Source organism: Pan paniscus, chromosome 6, assembly GCF_029289425.2.
Source record: "Pan paniscus chromosome 6, NHGRI_mPanPan1-v2.0_pri, whole genome shotgun sequence".
Taxonomy (NCBI): Eukaryota; Metazoa; Chordata; class Mammalia; order Primates; family Hominidae; genus Pan; species Pan paniscus.
This window is the reverse complement of record NC_073255.2, coordinates 40,768,947-40,789,985: the sequence shown is the minus strand read 5'-3', so window position 1 is coordinate 40,789,985 and position 21,039 is coordinate 40,768,947. Positions and strand designations below refer to the sequence as shown.

The following is a 21,039-nucleotide window of genomic DNA, read 5'->3' as shown; positions in this document are numbered from 1 at the left end:
AAAACAGAAACCAGACCTTGGATTTCACCCATAACTTTTAACCCTGATTTGACACACTCTTATTATGGTGTCTTTTCTCCTTATTTGGCTAAATATTTCTGACCATCCTAGCAATCTTTTCTATAAAGGAAGCAGGCAAGAGAGCTAGGGTGAAAATGTTAAAAACAAAACAAAAAAGACAGAATACTGGCTACCAGTTTTTCTTAATTAAGATGATCTGTTTTCGCAATTGCGTAAATTAGAATAAAATGTTATTTAACTCAAGGATATTTCTTCACTGAAAGAAAACTTATTTCTACATGCAAACCTGCCATATACTTTTCCAATTAAGCAATGGATCATAAGTTCTGAAAATGAAAGTAACCAGACATATTAACTTAGAACAAGAACTTGCATTTTAAAAGCGAGTCAGCTGAGGCCGGGCGCGGTGGCTCACGCCTGTAATCCCAGCACTTTGGGAGGCCAAGGCGGATGGATCACGAGGTCAGGAGATCGAGACCATGCTGGCTAACACAATGAAACCACATCTCTACTAAAAATACAAAAGATTAGCTGGGCGTGGTGGTACCCGGGAGGCGGAGCTTGCAGTGAGCGGAGATCATGCCACTGCACTCCAGCCTAGGCGACAGAGCGAGACTCCGTCTCCAAAAAAAAAAACAAAAAAAAGTGGAGTCAGCTGAAAGACATTTTCAAGTGTAAATATCTTTTTTTTTTTTTTTTTGGTTAAAAGTTGATGAGATCCTTCTTAATAATATATTTCTCATATTAATGGCAGGTGTTTTTTAATATAGTTGCCTCTGATCTGAGCACACACAGTGTCAGCGACTGCCCTGAAACAGCATACCAAATGTGTTTGCCAGCATTCTTCCAGTGAAAGGGTCCAAAGCTTTTGTTACATTTTCAAAGAGTCTGTAATTCCCACTGTCCCCTAACACCCCAAAAATCTTTTTTAGGCTTTAGAAAAGAAATAATCTAAAAACGATTAATTGCTAATCTTAAGTAACCGAATATGTATGTTTAAGCAACTTAAGATTATTCAACAATATAATTGTGATTGTAAATACATTAAATTAGAAATCAGATATAATTAAATATCTACTCCTACTTATATAACTCATCTATAAAATGTTTATTTTACTTTATCCTTGGGAAGGAGCAGGTAATTTTGCTACCTAAATTATTATTTAAATAACTACAAGGGGAAAATAAGAGACTGCAGAGAAAACATGCAATGATGTTTCAAAATCTTCTTTTCGGCCAGGCACAGTGGCTCACGCCTGTAATCCCAGCACTTTGGGAGGCCAAGGCCGCCAGATGACAAGGTCAGGAGTTCAAAACCAGCCTGGACAACATGGTGAAACCTCATCTCTACTAAAAATACAAAAATTAGCGAGATGTGCTGGTGCACACCTGTAATCCCAGCTACTTGGGAGGCTGAGGCAGAAGAATTGCTTGAACCCAGGAGGCAAAAGTTGCAATGAGCCAAGATCGTGCCACTGCACTCCAGCCTGGGTGACAGAGCAGGGCTCCATCTCGAAGGGAAAAAAAAAAACTTCTTTTAAATTCAAAATTTAAATATTAAAAATCCCTGTATAGTAAAACTACTATGTCTTTGGAAAAACAATTCCCCGCCTTACATGCCTTCAACTGTATCATATCTAAAGGAACAAAAATTAGCGATTTAGCACATTAAAAGTAAAGCATGCTAAAAGCTTCAATTAAAGGCAAATGCGTAGCTTTCACAATTAAATTATGAAGGTATGTGCCCTAAATAAAAAATGTACAGTAAAATTCGCTAAAGCTAATTTATTTCCCAAATTATGTTCGTAATCATTACACTAAATCACTATGAAAATAAATATGCTGTGCAATTATCTTCTGAAAGTCTGTTCAAAGTTCTAAACCTGCTAAATGCGTGTACTTTCTAAAAGAAATTTGCAATATCTAACAGTTAAGATACTGTAAGTTTTTAGGCTTGTAAAAATAATCTGACCGAACATACTCAAATACTGTGAAAAAATGTTCATGCATATTTAAAATGAATTTTTTGAAGTCTCTCACCAGTAAAAATATTTCACATTTTTAATTTGTAAATTAACGCCTCACTTCTAGACATCGTTATTAATTTTTAGAAAATTGAAATAAAGAATTATGCTGACAAGGCAGAAAATATAGGGAAATCACTTTTTGTCTTCACATTTACTATTTTTTTCCAAGTAAAACCTTTTATTAAACAGCTGGAAAAACCATTTAAGTTATATCATTGCCTGCCTGCTTTTAAATAGGAAACTCTTACCCACACACATATAGTAGTAAAGCTTATAAACCTATCAGCGAAATTAAAAACCCAAAGAAATGAAAAAAGCCTAGTAAAACAAGCAAAAGAAAATGGTTACAACATAACCCGAATATGAAACTAAATCCCCAAAGATTTAGCTCCTTCCAGGGTTGTCTTTATAAGGTTAAAATTCCTGCAAGCCACACCCCTTCATGTGACCAATAAGAGAATTACAGCCACCACAGAAGGATGACCTAGTCAAGTTCTACTTTGCTGCATTACACGTGAACCACCCTTGGAGTATAATAAAAAACAATTATGTTTCATTTAAATTATGTGTGGTTGTCTTTCCTAAAGAATACATTAAGCAAGTAGATTTACATACTTTTTTGCTCCAGTGGTTAGTAGGTCACTATGTGCAAAATTTTCCAAAGGAATTTCACTTAAATAACTTGAAAGATCAATAAAAATTTCCAAAAATTTTGAGTAATAATGGTTGCCAACATCTTGTTTTGCCAAGTAAGAGTATTAAAACCAAACATAAACAAAACTCCAACTACTATCATTATAATTTTATGAAAGGACACTTGAATAAAGAGTAAAAGATATAACTAAGTTTAATTTTTTGAAACAACTTGAAATTTTCAGAAAATTGTCTTTATTTCTATTTGGATCAATGAAAACTCTTGTATGAAGAATTCTGAGGATCTGCCTTTGGAACCTGTATTTTTAGCCATTTACTTATAAAGTTTTCCCAAGATGACTGATGGAAAAGGCTATGGAGAACAGAAAAATAAATTAACATAAGGGAAAGAGAGACTAGGGTGTGCCCCAACTTGGAGCAAGGTATCTATTGTCACAATTGGTACCAATGATACACATCAGTTCTGAAAAGGAGTCACCAATCAAATGTGATTTTAAGTAAAAGGTACAAAGAAGATCAAGAAAAAAGGAGGCAGATAAAAGTTCAAGAAGGAAGTTTAACAAGATGGCCCTCCTCTTATTGGGAATCACTTCCTTTAAGAGATCAGCAATCTGATATGACCAACTCTTCTCCCCTTTCCTTTACAGACCCTTGCTGAATTTCCTTTGATTTGAGAGGCTACCCTCTCTGTGGCTTTCAGCCACCCACAACCCTCCATAAGGGATGCAAGATATATTCTCTAAGGAGTTAAGAAGTACTTTGATGGCTCCATACGTTCTTTGTCAGAAACAGGTAATTACTGGATAGCTGCTAAGAACAGCATCCACTTCTCCAGATCTAACCTTGAGACAAATTATAGCTGACTGGACAAGTTCAGCTATTCTTCAGATTTAAACAACGCATCTAATTCTCGTTTTAAGTCCCTCTAAAATAGAATTGTTCCAGGGCTATTAACAGAAAGGCACATTTTCAGACATCTACACATGTATTTTTAATTTTTATTTTTATTTCATGTTTCAATAGCCTCTACAGTTTGCCCAAAACTACCTCAGAAAATTTAAATATAAGATAAATTGATCTACAGTCACGCACTGCTTAACAATGGGGATACATTCAGAGAAATTCATTTGTCATTGTGTGAACAACAGAGTGTACTTACACGACCGTAGATAGTATAACCTACTACATACTTAGGCTCTATGGTATAGACATTATAATATTATGGGATCTTGTCGTATATGCAGTCAGTCATTGACCAAAACATTGTTATGTGGAACATGAATGTATTTTACTATTCAATGTCTAACATCTTTAAAAAGTTTAGCTTATATTCTAAAACCAAAGTGTGATTAGCACTTTGTGAAGCATACATTGCCAAAGATCAATTTAACTATAAATTTTCAATAGGTTCATGTTCCATTCCAAAATTCTTGCAACTCTCAACCCCTCCCCACTACCACTGTTAAAGAATACATTGCTATGGAGAGTCGCATGAGAGCAATACAAAAAGAACACTAAAAGAAGCCTAACTCATACCTGCTTACTTCATTTATTTAAACATTAGTCTTTCTTTTCAGTTATTCATGGATATGTACTGAGCTATAAGGAAAAGCACCTTACATCAGCTAAAGCACCATAAGTTGTTAATGACTTTTAAAGAAAAATTTAACAAAAATATTTTTTGAAATTGCTAACATTTTCAAGACAACGTAAGATACAACCAATAGATAAACTTCTAAGCGATTTCTTTCAGATTCAGTATGTGTTATTCAATGAAGTAGTAACAATCTAATTTATCAAATCATATCAAATATCTATTCCAATTACAGCCATTCCCTAGTTGGCTTGATCTTCTCAAATGTTTATTTTCCTACTTATTATTAACATAAAATAAAATATTATGCTAGCTCCTGGGGCAATTTGCTTTTTAGCAATGCAAACATTTCTTTTCTTATTTGCATAGATGAAGTATGGTATGATTCCTCTCTTTAAGAGACATATTTCCAGTAGAATTCTACTATTTATGTTTTCACCTGGGACATAGTTTAACTCACGTATCTACACAGAATTTTGTGTATGCGGAAAAAAACTTAATGATACTGTAAAGTTTACTACTTTTCTCTGAATTATCTTACCTGCATCCAACAGCACTACTTTAAAAAGCCTTACATTTGAGACATGGGAACAATTAAACAATTCCTTATATCGACAACATAACAAATGTTTTAAAAAATATATTGTATAAGTACGTATATTTTTTGTATATTTTGTATATTTTCTTTTAACATACAAAATTATCAGTAGCTTTGTGTATGTGTTTCTTTTAATGAGTTAAAACATTCATCATTAATGAGAATGAGTTTAAAGTGAATTAGGATTTTATGAACAATATTCACTATGATGGATCCTTAAATTTTTGTGCCAAAGTTGCTCAATAAACATTTTGCTAAAAAGAGATAAAAAGCCTTCCTTCTGCTCATGTATTGAGGCTTACCTCAAACAGAATCTTGTATTTTAAATATTTAAGAAGGGACATTTTTCTATTCCATGATAAAGCATGTTAACCACTATGGAAAACACCATAGCTACTTTGAGAACTTGTATTATGTATTTATATAGTTGATCCGTCAGGATTATTGTCTAATGGTAGATAACACTGAGCTACAAATGCACATTATTTAAAATGGTTTCGTAATACAGCTATGCACTGCATAATGATATTTCAGTCAACAAGGGACTGCATATATGATGGTGGCCCATAGGAACTGAAAAATTCCTAATGCCCGGTAGCATTTTGATGATCTTGACCCTGAATAGGCCTAGGCTAATGTGTAAGTTTATGTCTTCGTTTTTAACAAAAAAAAGTTCTAAGTGAAAAAAGAAAGAACTTTTAAAATAGAAAAAAGCTTATGGGTTAAAGATTACAAAGATAATATTTTTCTACATCTGTTCATGTGTTTGTGTTTTAAGCTAAGTGTTACTACAAAAGAATCAAAAAGTTTTTTAAAATTTATTATAAAAGTTACAGCAAAATAAGATTACTAAAGACAAATTTAAAAAGTAAATTTAGTGTAGCCTAAGTGTACAGTGTTCATAAAGTCCACGGTAGTGTACAGTAATGTCCTAGGCCTTCACATTCACTCACCGCTCACTCACTGACTCATCCAGAGCAACTTCCAGTCCTGCAAGCTCCATTCACACCAAGTGCCCTATACAGATATACCATTTGTAATCTTTTACACTGTATTTTTACTGCACCTTTTCTATGTTTAGATACACAAATACTTAACATTATGTTACAACTGTCTATAACATTCAGTACAGTAACATGCTGTATAGGTTTACTGCCTACAAGCGATAGCTAGACCACATAACCTAGGTGTGCAGAAGGCTCTACCATCTAGGTTTATGTAGGTACACTCAATCATGTTTACAGAATGAGGAAATAGCCCAATGACACATTTCTTAGAATGTATCCCCATTGCTAAGTGACATATGATGGAATTGTGATCTTCAATAATGACAAATTTTTTAAAAGTAGGGCACAGACATGGTTACCAGCTTCCTCACACATCTCTTTTTTTGACCCCAACATGAAACTACCACAGCTTGAGATATAAGCTCAATAGGGCAAAGCTACACACTTCGTAGTCATTTACACCACTCTAACAACCAAAAGAAGAAAACGAAACTCCAGCTAATTTACTCCCTGGAATAGGATTAGAGAAGGTAACCAAGAATAAATTCATCTAAATATTCCTTTTCTTAAAGGCTGTCCTTTGTTTCCACACAATCTGTAAGTGAAAACTCTATCAAAATGGTTCATTCAAAAAAGCTTCTACTATTAACCAAGGCTAACAATATAAATTTATGCTGTTGTGCATAGAGAATATTATCCAAATTTTCTACTGAGTAGCCAGGAGAAATTTAATGAAAATGAAACAATATGATTATTGACTACAGAAAGAATATCTTTTTTTGGAGAAAAAATATATACTTACTTAGCGAACTGCCCTTTATTCTTCTTGTTATCAACTCCATGATAAGTCACAGCTGCCAGTTTTCTGATTCCATAGTTCTAGTAGTGGACATTATTAGTAACATCTTTCAAGTCCTGCGTGTGTTCTGTCATAAATAAACAGCAAGAGTTTGTTTCTATTAATAGCTAGGGGGGGAAAGCTGAAAAAAGCTTTAATATACATTCAAAATGTTACCAAAACAAAAATTTCAGATTTAAAATGAACAAAAGACTATTGTTAAGGAAGGTGGCATTCATCTGTTTTCATTTACACCCAAAGTAGAATAAAAAATAAGCTAACTTGACACCAAATTTAGATTCCATAGAGATTTTAAGACCCATAGCAAGGACTTCATGACTAAAACAATAAAAGCAATGGCAACAAAAGCCAAAATAGACAAATGGGATCTAACTAAACTAAAGAGCTTCTGCACGGCAAAAGAAACTACCATCAGAGTGAACAGGCAACCTACAGAATGGGAGAAAATTTTTGCAATCTACCCATTTGACAAAGGGCTAATATCCAGAATCTACAAAGAACTCAAACAAATTTACAAGAAAAAAACAAACAACCCCATCAAAAAATGGGCAAAGGACATGAACAGACACTTCTCAAAAGAAGACATCTGTGCAGCCAACAGACACATGAAAAAATGCTCACCATCACTGGTCAGCAGGGAAATGCAAATCAAAACCACAATGAGATACCATCTCACGTCAGTTAGAATGGCGATCATTAAAAAGTCAGGAAACAACAGATGCTGGAGAGGATGTGGAGTAATAGGAACGCTTTTACATTGTTGGTGGGAGTGTAAATTAGTTCAACCATTGAGACAGTGTGGTGATTCCGCAAGAATCTAGAACTAGAAATACCATTTGACCCAGCAATCCCATTACTGGGTATATACCCAAAGGATTATAAATCATGCTGCTGTAAAGACACATGCACACGTATGTTTATTGCGGCACTACTCACAATAGCAAAGACTTGGAACCAACCCAAATGTCCAACAGTGATAGACTGGATTAAGAAAATGTGGCACATGTACGCCATGGAATACTATGCAGCCATAAAAAAGGATGAATTCATGTCCTTTGCAGGGACATGGATGAAGCTGGAAACCATCATTCTCAGCAAACTATCACAAGGACAGAAAACCAAACATCACATGTTCTTACTCATAGGTGAGAACTGAACAATAAGATCACTTGGACACAGGGCAGGGAACATCACACACTGGGGCCTGTCAGGGGGTGGAGGGCTGGGGGAAGGATAGCATTAGGAGAAATATCTAATGTAAATAATGAGTTGATGGGTACAGCAAACCAACATGGCACACATATACCTATGGATCAAACCTGCACGTTGTGCACATGTACGCTAGAACTTAAAGTATAATTTAAAAGAAAAAGAAAAAAAGAAAGAGAAAGAGAAATGGCCATAGGAGGGAAGACTTTCTTCTAGGGCACTGAGGAGATTGTCAAGCCCAGATGACAGGCACCACCTTTCCACCTTATGCCTCATTAATGGAAATATCACAATGCCCAGATCTAAGGCAGAGCTTCCCACCTATGAGCCTGCATCTCAGTCTTCACCTTCCAGGAACCAGGCAGTGTCTTCTGGGCTGATTACTTCCAGTTTACCTCATTGTGATGTCCAAATATTATAGCTCCCCTCTCCCTTGTGATGAGCATGGAAAATATCGGTGGCTCCAAATTCCGATTGTTTCACCTTAGAAAACAAATCTGAGAACCCCCCTAGCACCAAGCACAGTACCTGGATAAAACAGGCACTTAATAAATATTTGCTCAGCCAATGCAAGGATAAATGGATGAAATTCCTCATCTCTGTATTCATTTCTGAAGACCTGCTGGTGAAAATCTAGCTCTAAACATCTTTCAGATTTATTCCATTGAGGTAGGAAAAAGGAAAAAAAAATGACGATGCAAACGAACTCAGCAGCTGGCACAGAAAGTGCAGTCAGATTCTGCTTCCCCTGTAATTAAGCGTGCCCAATGCCTCTGACTTAGGCGATGACAGCGTGCAGCTTGCCTGCCTTCCCTGGGTGCCTGGGAGGGCAGGCAGCCCTCGGGATGCCACTATACAACACATTCGCCACCTTATCAAGATTTCCACAGCCACAGGAAGATTTCTCACCCCGCCATACCCCCCACAGGCTGCCCTGTGCTGTCATCCCCCTTCCTGGCTGAAGACATGCTGGCTGTCCCCTCCGCTCCTCCCCAGAGATGAGCATCTTTCCTGGGCCTCCCTTGGCGTTTTGACAGCTGCTCCATGTCCCCGCTGCTCAGAGAGGGAAAGCCACTAGGGAGGCCTTGGATGGAAATATTACTCCCTGTCCAGGGTAGAATGGGCTTGATCGCGCCGGATTATTTCTGATTGTTGTCACTGGGCCAAGAGCACAGCGAAGTCAAGAAAGAAATGGCCTCATTAGTGAGAGTGCAGCGGTCTGGGTAGGCAGCAGTGGCGTGGAGGACCTGCTTTTGCGGGAGCAGTGAAGAGAGGGGAAGGAGTGATGTCTTTATATTGAGATATTTTGAGATTCCTGGTTTCTCCACTCACTTCAATTGCCCATATAGGTTCTACAGGGTCCACGAAGTTCTAGAACTTGTACAGGATCGAGCCCACAGCTTCTCATGGAATAAACACAGAATTAAGAAAATCTGGTGGAAGTCGCCTGGTTTAACTCCTTTGAGGTCTAGAGCAGAAATTAAATAGTGCTTAATCTGTTACTTTAAAGAAGCCTAGTTCTAACTTTTCCTCAGCTTGCTCTCTCTTTTGCCTAGGATAGGAAGGGTGGGTGCAAATGGCCAGCTCCCTTAGGTCTGCCTCTTGGAGCCCTAAGTTTCCCGCCACTTCTCTGCACTACAGGCTTTGCCCACAGTGGGATCCTCAGCCCAGGGACCTTGTTTGTCCTCCTCTTGGTGCTGGTGCCTGCTGCCCAGCCACACACCCTCAGATTCATTTTTAAAGAAACATCAACAGCTCTTAAATGGCAAATGAGCCCCTTTCAAAGAGCTGGGATGACTTTGAAAAAGGGCCTGAGACAGCAGTCGACCTCTGACGGTCTCCCCTCAGATGCCCTCTCCATCCCACCCTCTCTCCCCGTCCCTGTCCTCCGCTCTCCCAGCGAGCCTGTCTGCTCTTCAACCCTCCTCCCTGCCCGATTGTGCTGTCTCCTCAACACGTCCCATGTTGCTTGATTCCTAAAATAACATAGGGGAAAACATTTTTTTCTCTTTGTTTTTTTATTTTTGAGACGGAGTCTCCCTCTGTCCCTCTATCGCCAGGCTGGAGTGCAGTGGCGCAATCTTGGCTCACTGCAACATCCGCCACCTGGGTTCAAGCGATTTCCTGCCTCGGTCTCCTGAGTAGGTGGGACTACAGGCACGTGTCACCACGCCCGGCTAATTTTTTTATTTTTAGTAGAGACAGGGTTTCACCATGTTGGCCAGAATGGTCTCAATCTCTTGACCTTGTGATCCACCCGCCTCGGCGTCCCAAAGTGCTGGGATTACAGGCGTGAGCCACCGGGACCGGCCAAAAACATTTTTTTAAATAAATAAAATGAATCCTCAAAAAAGAAAAAAAAAAGAAACCACAAATCTCCCAAAGCAGTTACTGAAGGATGACCTTTCTATGAAAGAGTATTCATTTTTGTATTATCTATTTAAATACTAGACAAGAGAGTGTAGATTAGCTACTACTGAAGCTCATAAAATCTAAAAGTAACTGCCTTTTAGCAATATTACTAAGGTAATATATGAGTTTTTATTAAGACATAATAATACATTTCAGATGACATATCAAGTTGTTTTCAAACTAGGGAATTTTAGAGTAAATTTCTGTTTCTTCAAACTGTCTAAGTGAATGTGGTATTTTGGTTAAACAAATTTTTGCTTACAGCATTTCCATCATATATAAAATCAATACATATGAGATAAATCTACAATAAATACGGGATGATGTCATCATTATTTAATTATTCAAGACACTGAAGATACCCTTAGCTGCTCCATGGATATCCTTTACCAATGTAGTGTTCTTGGATACACACGGTGTGGCAATACTCTGTATTGTCAGTTCTCCCTCTTCCCATCATCTATTCTATCTCAAACTTCCTATATCTGCCATCATTCATCTTCACCACTTTACTAAAACTCCCTTCTGGGAGACAAACATAAAGGTGTATTGTTGGCTGGGTGTGGTGGCTCATGCCTGTAATCACAGAACTTTGGGAGGCCGAGGTAGGTGGATTGCCTGAGCTCAAGGAGTTTGAGACCAGGCTGGCCAACATGGTGGAACCCCATCTCTACTAAAAATACAAAAATCAGCCGGGCATGGTGGCAGACACCTGTAATCTCAGCTACTTGGGAGGCTGAGGCAGGAGAATTGCTTGAACCCAGGAGATGGAGGTTGCAGTGAGCCAAGATCGTGCATTGCACTCCATCCTGGGTACAAGAGTGAGACTCCATAATCAAAAAAAAAAAGCGTATTGTCGTACTGTTTTTATCATTCCTTACATCCAGAAAACCTTTACTGTTACTTCACAATCCAGCTTCTTGAATCTCCCCCTTTGTGAATAAAATGTGATATTCAATTACTCTGATTCATTTCGTACTGACATTTCCATGCAATTCTCTGATAGTTGACTCCCCTTAGTCCTAAGTCTGAGTTTTCCAAAAATCTCATCTCCCAGACTTTGTCCCTTGATAAATTCATGTTCTCTTATAGCCACAATAGTTACTTCTAAAGCTCTACCACTCCACTTCGGGCAAGTCAGACAGCTCCCTACTCCTGGCATATCTGGTGATTGACACTGAACAGTTCATGCTAATTTGTCAATCTCTCGTCAAAGAGTTCAACTGCTTTGGAAACCTTTGTCCCAGCCTTGACATCAAAGCATTCCAACCATGAACATTTTCTTCTTGGTTGTCATTCATTTTTGGTACAAGTATACGTCACAGGTGACATCATACCTCTTCAACTATAAGTCCCCCTTTACAAGGAACACACCATTACCTTTTGTGTCCCAATGCAGATAGCAGAAAATAGGAATTTTAACAAAATTGGTAACTCAAGATTGAAGCTAAGATATGATAAACACTTTTTGGAATAAATTATTGTTACCAGTTTCTCTAAGTGGAGATGATAAGAATAAACACCTATGCCAATATAAAGAAAGTTTATGTAATTTTTTTCTTTCTTTTTTTTTGATACAGAGTCTTGCTCTGTCGCCCAGGCTGGATGGAGTGTGGTGGTACGATCTCAGCTCACTACAACCTCTGCCTTTCAGGCTCAAACCATCCTCCCGCCTCAGCCTCCTGAGTAGCTGGGACTACAGGCACGCAATACCACGCCCAACTATGTTTTGTATTTTTAGCAGAGACGCAGTTTCGCCATGTTGCTCAGGCCAGTCTTAAACTCCTGAGCTCAAGCAATTCTCCCACCTTGGCCTCCCAAAGTGCTGGGAGTACAGGTGTGAGCCACTGCGCCCGGCCTAATTTTAATTATTACATATTACATATCGTCACTACATCACTGAAAAATCATTAATGGTTCTAAGGAAGAATACTTACATGAAATGTTTGCATGAATGTGTAAAATAAAGGTAAGGTGAATTTACTAATTGTTAAGCTATTTTTGTTAGTGTCATCTAATGTTTTAGATAATGGATGATTTTCCTTTCACTAAAATCACTTTCACTTCCATATGACTACATAATTCTGATTTTTTCAGGTTATATAAGTCTTTATTTCCATTTAATTAAATATGCTTTAACCTTTTATGATTCAACCCACTCCTCCATTCTCAAAATAATTTGGTAATTAGCAATACAGTTTCCCCACAGTTTCAGGAATTTGTCTCTTCCATTTCCCATTGCTGTACCATAACTCTTTCTGTTCTCCTTTTGTTTTCTTTCCGTATTTGATTTCTGAAACACCCATCTCCACACCCTGAAAATATTTGTATAGTTTTCCTCCTTTCCATTGCCTTCTTTGGTTTGCCTGGAGTAAGTCAGTTCTCTTAATTAGCAAACACTTCTTTGAACTTGACTCTTTCTTAGAAGCAATCACTATTCCTTTGACCTGAAGATTTCAATTACTTGGGATTTACAGACATCTGCAATACTGATATTGTATTTCCTTCCTTCAGGTACTTACTAAATATCCAGTAGATGCCTTTGTCTTAAAGACATGAGCTAAATTAAATATACATCTTTCTAATAACGTATAACTTTAGAATTTTTAGGCATAAAAGTTGCTGCTCTGCTGTATTAAATCTTCCTGCAGGCATGGTCAATTTGCTCTGTAATGCTTATACTAGGGAGGACCCTCACTAGCTGCCAGGCTGTGAACTTTCAAATATTCAAAGTAGCCTCTGGGCTGGGTGGGCGTGGTGGCTCACACCTGTAATCCCAGCACTGTAGGAGGCCAATGCTGGTGGCTCACTTGAGGTCAGGAGTTTGAGACCAGCCTGGCCAACATGCTGAAACCCCATCTCTACTAAAAATACAAAAATTAGCCGGGTGTGGTGGCACATGCCTGTAATCCCAGCTATTCTGGAGGCTGAGGCAGGAGAATTGCTTGAAGCCGGGAAGCGGAGATTGCAGTTAGCCAAGATCATGCCACTGCACTCCAGCCTGGCCAACAGAGCGAGACTCTATCTCAACAAAGTAACCTCTGGCTTAGTAACTAGCTTTCCCCTCTACAGTGTTTTAGGTATGTAGGAAATTATTGATTGTATACTTTTAAAATACACAAGAAAAAGTTATAGAATGCCACCATGTCAAGCACTGGGCAAGTACCATAGAAGATTTAAAAATAAGAGGAATGCAATGGTAATTAGTATTTATTAAACATTCTCTACTTATATACTGTCATAGCAGATTATATTATTAATATGTATCCTTTTGAAGTCACACATTAAGAATGGAAGAGGAAGGGAATAGTTCATAACACAGCCTGAAGTGTTGTATTCTCACAACCCAGAGGATGACCTTCTCGTGCTTTTGCTCTTCTCCCCTAATTGAGGCCTGGCAACCCCAACTGCTCAATCAACCCTGTCATGCAGTTCCTACCAAAAACACCTGCTCCTTTGAAAATAAAGATCAATTACATGTCAATTTCTTTCATTTCAAAATTCACTCTCATCTCTATTGTATTTCTTGAGGTAGCAGTTTGACTCTCTTAAATTTTCCCCCTCACTTCTCACTTGTGAGAATGACCTTCTTGTTATTCCATGATTTCCAATTATTATCCATATTTATGTAACTACCTTTCTTTACACAGCAAAAGAGATTCTTATGTTTTGGGAAAGTGGGTAGAGGTATGAAAATTAATAGATATCAACTTAAGACAGACATCTAAAACTGGAGGTTAAAGAGAGTATGTGCTAAAGGCATAGAGAAGCAAGAGAGAGAAGTGGGAAATGCGGAGTCAGGTAGGGAGGGGAATGAATGTGTCTCAACATGAAAATACTGAGGATCATTTTGATGCCCTTTCTGTTCCTTGTCTACTAACATCTCTAGTCCTATTACACTTTTTCTTCATGATTTCCTCTCTGCTGCTGCTTTTCTAATTCATTAGTAAGAGATCCTCTTTACCAGTCCTGGTCCTCTAATCAGGATGGCCTCGATGTCCTGCTCCCATAGGCTTTCCTTCTCTTTCAGCAGGTGTGCAAGACACAGTGTAGGGATTTTTTTTTTCTCACCTGATAGGAAGATTGGTTTTGTTCACTATGTTCCAGTACATAAAATATGCCCTACTCACCAGCTACCAGGTTGTGCACCTTTTAACATTCAAATTCTAGCTTTTGACTCAAAAACTAGCCTTCTCTTATATAGTTTTCACAAGTTTTTCACATTAAGAAAGAAGAAGAGCCTCTTCTATTTCACTTTCCATAGTTATTTAAGTATTAAACCTCAACACAAAGTATAACGATAAAGTAAAGAGACTAATTTTCCTATGTATCCCTAGACACACAAATTATTTTGTAACTTTTGCTGATGACTTCAAAACCTTGGAGAAAGAATCGTCTACCTGTAGTGCTTACTTCATTACTAGACTGAAGATATAAATTTAAATTAGCTACATTTATAGAAGGCAAAAAGTAAATCTATCCAATTCTTATTTAGGGAAAGAAAATCTTATGCTATTTCCATCATTGCTTGCACTTACCTTATCAACATATTTCTTAGAACTGTAAAATCACAATGTTCACCATTTTCAACTGTAAGAAAAAAATAGACCACAAATATTATATTTTCACTAAGCCTAGTCTTTTCAAAAAATATTTCACAGGAACTTGGGGGGTAAAAACAAGGGAGGGGAAATGCAAAACAGCTCAGATCAATTTTTTGAGATTTAACACAAACATAGTACTCAATGTAAGGGCATGACAGAGAAGTGTACTATATTATTACCTTACTGTAGTTTAATCCCCAGAAACAGATGTCAACCTAACTAAAATGAGCTCTCCGGAAACAACTTTGAAATTTTGAAAGGGGAAATCACGCATTTTCTCATTATTGGTAAAAAATATATTTATTATATAATACATTTAAAAAATTCAGTGGTGTAAGCGAAGGGGGAATCACTTTAGAAAAAAATCTTAAGGTAACCAAAATGAAAAAGGGAGCCAAGAACTTTAAGATTCTTTACTTTTATTTTTAAAGAATGTATCACAAACAGGAATATTACTTGGGAGTAGAGGGGTAAACTACAAAAGAGAGATGCAAATCAATTTCTCTGGTGCCTATTTTTAAGGGGTATGTAAGTTCTAAAGCCTCAACTCAGCAACTGAAAGTTGCCTGGGCATGACAGAGAGAGCTGGGAACAAGGTACAGGGATCACTGGCGGGAAAATTGTCAATAAGGACAGTAACTTGAAACAATACCCTAAAAATTAAAGAATTGTTCAAAATAAACCAAGGGCAGTGGTGTGTGCCTATAGTGATGTGATGTGGGAGGAGCATGACTTGAGAGGATCACTTTGAGCTCAGGAGTTTGAGGCCAGGTGGGCAACATAGCAAGACCTTGTCTCTTAAAAAAAAAAAAAAAAAAATTCAAAAATAATAGCAACAAACATAAAACAATCATGTCTCAATTTTGGTTTCAGCTTACTATAATACAGAAGATTAAATATCAGATTAAACCAATACAATAAACCTATTGCCAAGAGGAAGGACTTCTGAGGTTTGGTGTTATAAATAAGATTTTTTTGGTATTTAAAACCCCTTACTTAACCCTTAATAATTTAAGATAGCAGGTTAAAAAACAAAAAACTCCTTACAAAACTAGTAAAGAGTATCTTTTACTAATGAAATTTTTTTACTCTAAATATGCGATGTCAAAAAAGGCAACTTTTGCACTGAGGAAAGGAGACTGTGAATGTTTTAACTGGGCTTATACATTTTTAAAATAATTCTTGAGGGTCCATGACCCATCTGACATTCCGATAAAAGTGACTGGCCTTCTCTCCAAAATGTTTAATTCCAGGAGGTTCATTAGATTCCCTGGGAGCAAACTTAGGGCCCCAGGTAAAGAACCCCTCAATTTTAGTTATGTTTTCAAATAAGAAAACAGAAATAGACTTAATAAGGAGGCAGGGATGCCAGCCAGGGTGGGGCAAGTTGAGTATCCCTTATTTGAAATGCTTGGAACCAGAAGTGTTTTGAATTTTTTTGGAATTCTGGAATATCTGTGTTATACTTACTGGCTGAGCATCCTTAATCCAAAAATCCAAAATTCAAAATGCTCCACTGAGCGTTTCCTTTGAGTGGCATGTCAGTGCTCAAAATGTTTTAGATTTTGGAGCAATTCATATTTTGAATTTTCTCTTTAAGAATGTTCAACCTAGGCCGGGCACAGTGGCTCACGCCTGTAATCCCAGTACTTTGGGAGGCTGAGGCGGGTGGATCACAAGGTCAGGAGTTCAAGACCAGCCTGGCCAATATGGTGAAACCCTGTCTCTACTAAAAATACAAAAATTAGCCAGGCGTGGTGGCACGCACGTGTATTCCCAGCTACTTGGGAGGCTGAGGCAGAAGAATCGCTTGAACTCGGGAGGCGGAGGTTGCAGTGAGCCAAGATCATGCCACTGCATTCCAGCCTGGGTGACAGAGTGAGACTCCATCTCAAAAAAAAAAAAAAAATTGAATGTTCAACCTATACTACAACTTTAGGACTTAACACATACTTGCCTGACTTAGTAGGATACAGGTTTGAAAACCATGAATGTATTTAAGAGGAAAATGAGACTACAAGAACCTGAAATCAGTACTATCCTTGAAATCTAGATTATATCAATACAGTATGCATATTATACTCCTTACTATAAATACAAATTTTTAATCACAGTTTTGAGATCTTATAGAAACTCATTCACTGAAGAAAACCTTACCTTCAGCAACACTCCAAGGATACTGCCTTCCTATGACCCTTTTGCCATTAACTTCAATGATAGTATTACTACCCACCACAGCAAGAGGTAAATGGTCCTATAAAACAAAGTATTCTTGTTCAAATACATCTCTATAGTATTCACAAATTTCAAGAATAAAAAAAGTTACATGACTCAACAGATTAGCCAAAAAAAAATTACTTTTGATAGTTTCTGCATTAGTTTTTATAGGCCATTTAACCAATATTTAGTAAATTGACATCACATGATATTACCACCAAGGTAAATAATAAATAAAATTAAATATTCTCTTTAAAGTTAAGAATATTCAAGCATATACTGGTCAAATTATTTACTAAAAATCACTACAGAAAGTTGTCCCATACTTGGGGGGAAAAAGGTAAAAAATATATTAGCATCTGGGAAAAAAAAAGGAGGCTAATGACTAGCCTGACTACTTGATCACAAACCAACTGTAACAGTACCTAAAGCAGGGAATAGTATATTTGCTAAGCTCTAACTTTGGAACTTCAAATCCAGGTGACTGGATTTGTATTCATCCATGTGTAGCCCTTCACAATTCTGTGGCTCCCGGAAATATCTAACCAGCTATTTTATATAACTGCAGAAATTCTCCACTGGCGAGGTATAAGCATTTCATTATTCCAAGGTATTTGCCTACATAATGCCATTATTCAGTATACCATTTTCAGGGACAAAGTACTTAGAAAACCACAATAAATTAAAATACAGAAAATTGTGTTGATGTGAATTTTTGGTTGGTTTTTATTATTTTTAATTGAAACATAATTGTACATATTTGTGGGGTAGAGTATGGTATTCTGATACCTGTATACAAATATGTAATTATCAAATTAGGGTAATTAGCACATTTATCAACTCACACTTATTTTTCTGTATTGGGAACATTCATAATCCTCTCTTCTAGCTATTTGAAAATATAGACTAAATTACTGTTAACTACAGCCACCCTACAATGCTACAGAACGCTAGAACTTATTCCTCCTATCTAGCTGTAATTTTGGTTGGCTTTTATAAAGATAAAAGAAATACAATTTTTGTCTGGCAATTAAAACATAACAGAAGGAATTCTCTCCTTTCTCATCACTTGTTTCTTAAGAGGGAAAAAATTATATAATATGAAAGCCAGTTAATTAAAAACAATTTGAAATAAGGATTGTGTTATTCACCTCAGTAGTTTACACAATTGCTTATTATATGTACTAGCTAATCTTCAAAGTTAACTATAAAGTTGAATTCAACATTAAATCTCCCTAGGTATTTTGTAAGCCAACTACTTAAAACACTGATACTTTTGATCTTTCCTGTGGACGCTGTAGTATGTTTTTAAGGCCTCAGATTACTTTAGTGTATGTACAGGGATGAACCTACCTTTATCTTTTTAACAAGTTTTTTTTCTTCTTCATCATCTGTTTCTGGAAATTCATGTATTTTAACTTTATGTTCTTGGATTTCTTTATCTAAAATGGAAGTAGTCAGCAAAAGAGCACCATACATAATTAGTACATTAGTCTTATGTTTATTACATGCTTCTTAGATTCCTATATGGCTCCTTGTTTCCACATCCTTTACTGTTTTTTTGATGATGCAAAGTTGTAATCTAAAGTTAAAGTATTATGCTGGTCTTTTTTTTTAAACTGTAAAGTTGATATATAAACACCAAATCCAATTACTTCAGAAGTGTTGAAGTCATACAGCTATCATATCAAAAGAGTTCCAACAAAGATGTAAAACTCCAGAAAGGAATTTCTCTGGTTGATTTCCAGAATAATGACTTAAGTCATTTATTTACAATGACTGAGATTCTTCCTTTAGATATAAATCTCCAAGTATCTTATTTAGTTGAATAAACAGGGCTAAATTCAGCTAAAATTTTTAGTAGAATCTGGCAAAAGTAAAGTAAAACTAAGTACAACACTGCCCCCTGCACATTCATCAGAAAAATCCTTGCATGTACATGTGCATACACACAAACTGAGGAGCAGCAGGTATAAGATTAGGGGAGGACACAGGGAGAAAACACACCCTAGAAATCAAGAATTAATAAGAATGCAGAAAACTAAAGAAGACAACCTATTAATAACATCAGGAATGACCTAGTTCAAATTAAATTATCATGTCCAAAACCACTCCAAATTCTAAACAGAATACAGACATCCAAATAATTTTCAACTACCTATCCTTCTTTGAGCCCATAACAAACCAATGGCTGATATACCTAAAACTAGCTTCCCTGCCTATACTTATATTTTGGTGCAATTTTCATGGCAAAGCTTCCCAGCAGCTATAAAAGGACCCTGAACAAATTGTGTTACATGGTTACTATACTAGATAGAAGTAAACAGAAGTAAAATTGTCACTGAAAAAAAATAGGACCACATATATTTTATAATTAGGGTATGTACCTACATATACATTAAAAAAAATCTCAAGTAGCAGCCGCTACTTCCTGATCCACCTCTGTCCTCCCCAAGGTTGCCCTTTCCTCTATCCCCTGACAAAGAGAAGTGCCAGGCATGGAATAGATGCTCCAAAGACATGAAAAGAATGAAGGAATGAATGAAGCAGCCATCACAGTATCCTCTGGGGCATGTTCTCACAGTATCCTCTGGGGCATGTTCCCCAGTGGCCACCAGCCTCCTTTTTTTTTTTTTTTTTTTTTGTGAGACAGAGTTACTCTGTCACCCAGGCCAGAATGCAGTAGTGTGATCTCGGCTCACTGCAACCTCCGCTTCTGCCTCCTGGGTTCAAGTGATTCTCCTGCCTCAGCCTCCCAAGTAGCTGGGATTACAGGCACCCACCACCATGTCTGGGTTTTTTTGTTTTGTTTTTTGAGACGGAGCCTCACTCCGTCACCAGGCTGGAGTGCAGTGGTGCAATCCCAGTTCACTGCAACCTCCAACTCCCTGGTTCAAGTGATTCTCCTGCCTCAGCCTCCTTAATAGCTGGGATTGCAGGCATGCACCACCATGCCCAGCTAATTTTTGTATTTTTAGTAGAGATGGGGTTTCACTATGTTGGGCAGGCTGGTCTTGATCTCCTGACCTCAGGCAATCTGCCCGCCTTGGCCTCCCAAAGTGCTGGGATTACAGGGGCGAGCCACTGTGTCTGGCCTGCCACCAGCCTCTTGATAGGCAGGCCAGGCAGAGAATATGTGAACACACAGGTGCCAGGACACCCTCCCAAGGCAACAACAAGGAACAGAAAAATTGACGTTGGACTTTACCAAAGGACAAAGAGGAAGGAGGAGGGAAGATAAAGAAAATGTATAGCTCTGTGGGAAAAGGAAACTTTGAGAACTGCTGGGCTGGATTCTTGTGCATGGCATAAGGGCACCCCTGCAAGTCGCCCCAAGGATCACACGTGCACAATTGTGTCCTCTGAGCAAACTCCTCTGAAGGGTATCTGCGTTCCCCACAGCCATTCCTGGTTCTAAGAGGACAAGTTCCAAAAAAAGCTTTTAAAAATTTTTTATTGATTTATTTTTTATTTTTGGTAGAGATGGGGTCTTGCTATGTTGCTAAGGTTTGTCTTGAACTCCTGGCCTCAAGTGATTCCCCTCCCCCTGCCCCACCTCAGCCTCCCAAAGTGCTGGGATTACAGGTGCAAGCCACTGTGCCCGGCCCGAAATCACTTTCTAAGTTTGCCCCTTTCATCTGAAATGTTTTCCTTTTGTGAACGTTTTATGTCACGTGTACCCTTAGGACCCCCTGACAGCCCTCCTCAGGCCCCTTCTGCAGCCTCCTTTGTTATATGTGATCGGAGCACCCCGAGAGCTTCATCATCCATGATGAGCACCCTCCCTCTCTCCAGTCGGAACCATTGGCTGATGAGTAAGGGCTGATTTCTTCTCAA

General features: G+C 37.7%; 1 protein-coding gene across 2 annotated transcripts; it reads right to left on the bottom strand.

Annotated features, from left to right (window-relative positions):
• Positions 1–6,708: 6,708 nt before the first annotated feature.
• Positions 6,709–18,737, bottom strand: LOC106634952 (septin-7-like). Of its 2 annotated transcripts, none has more exons than XM_055115836.2 (4): positions 18,556–18,732; positions 17,143–17,239; positions 14,920–14,971; positions 6,709–6,827 (listed from the first exon to the last, which is right to left on the bottom strand). In XM_055115836.2, exons 1-4 carry the CDS (start codon positions 18,679–18,681, stop codon positions 6,797–6,799), a joined length of 306 nt encoding a protein of 101 aa, XP_054971811.1. In that variant the 5' UTR covers positions 18,682–18,732; the 3' UTR covers positions 6,709–6,796. The 2 variants fall into 2 exon arrangements, with proteins under 2 accessions (XP_054971811.1, XP_054971812.1); XM_055115837.2 differs by lacking the exon at positions 6,709–6,827 and adding an exon at positions 9,405–9,437 and having other exon boundaries at positions 18,556–18,737.
• Positions 18,738–21,039: the final 2,302 nt, after the last annotated feature.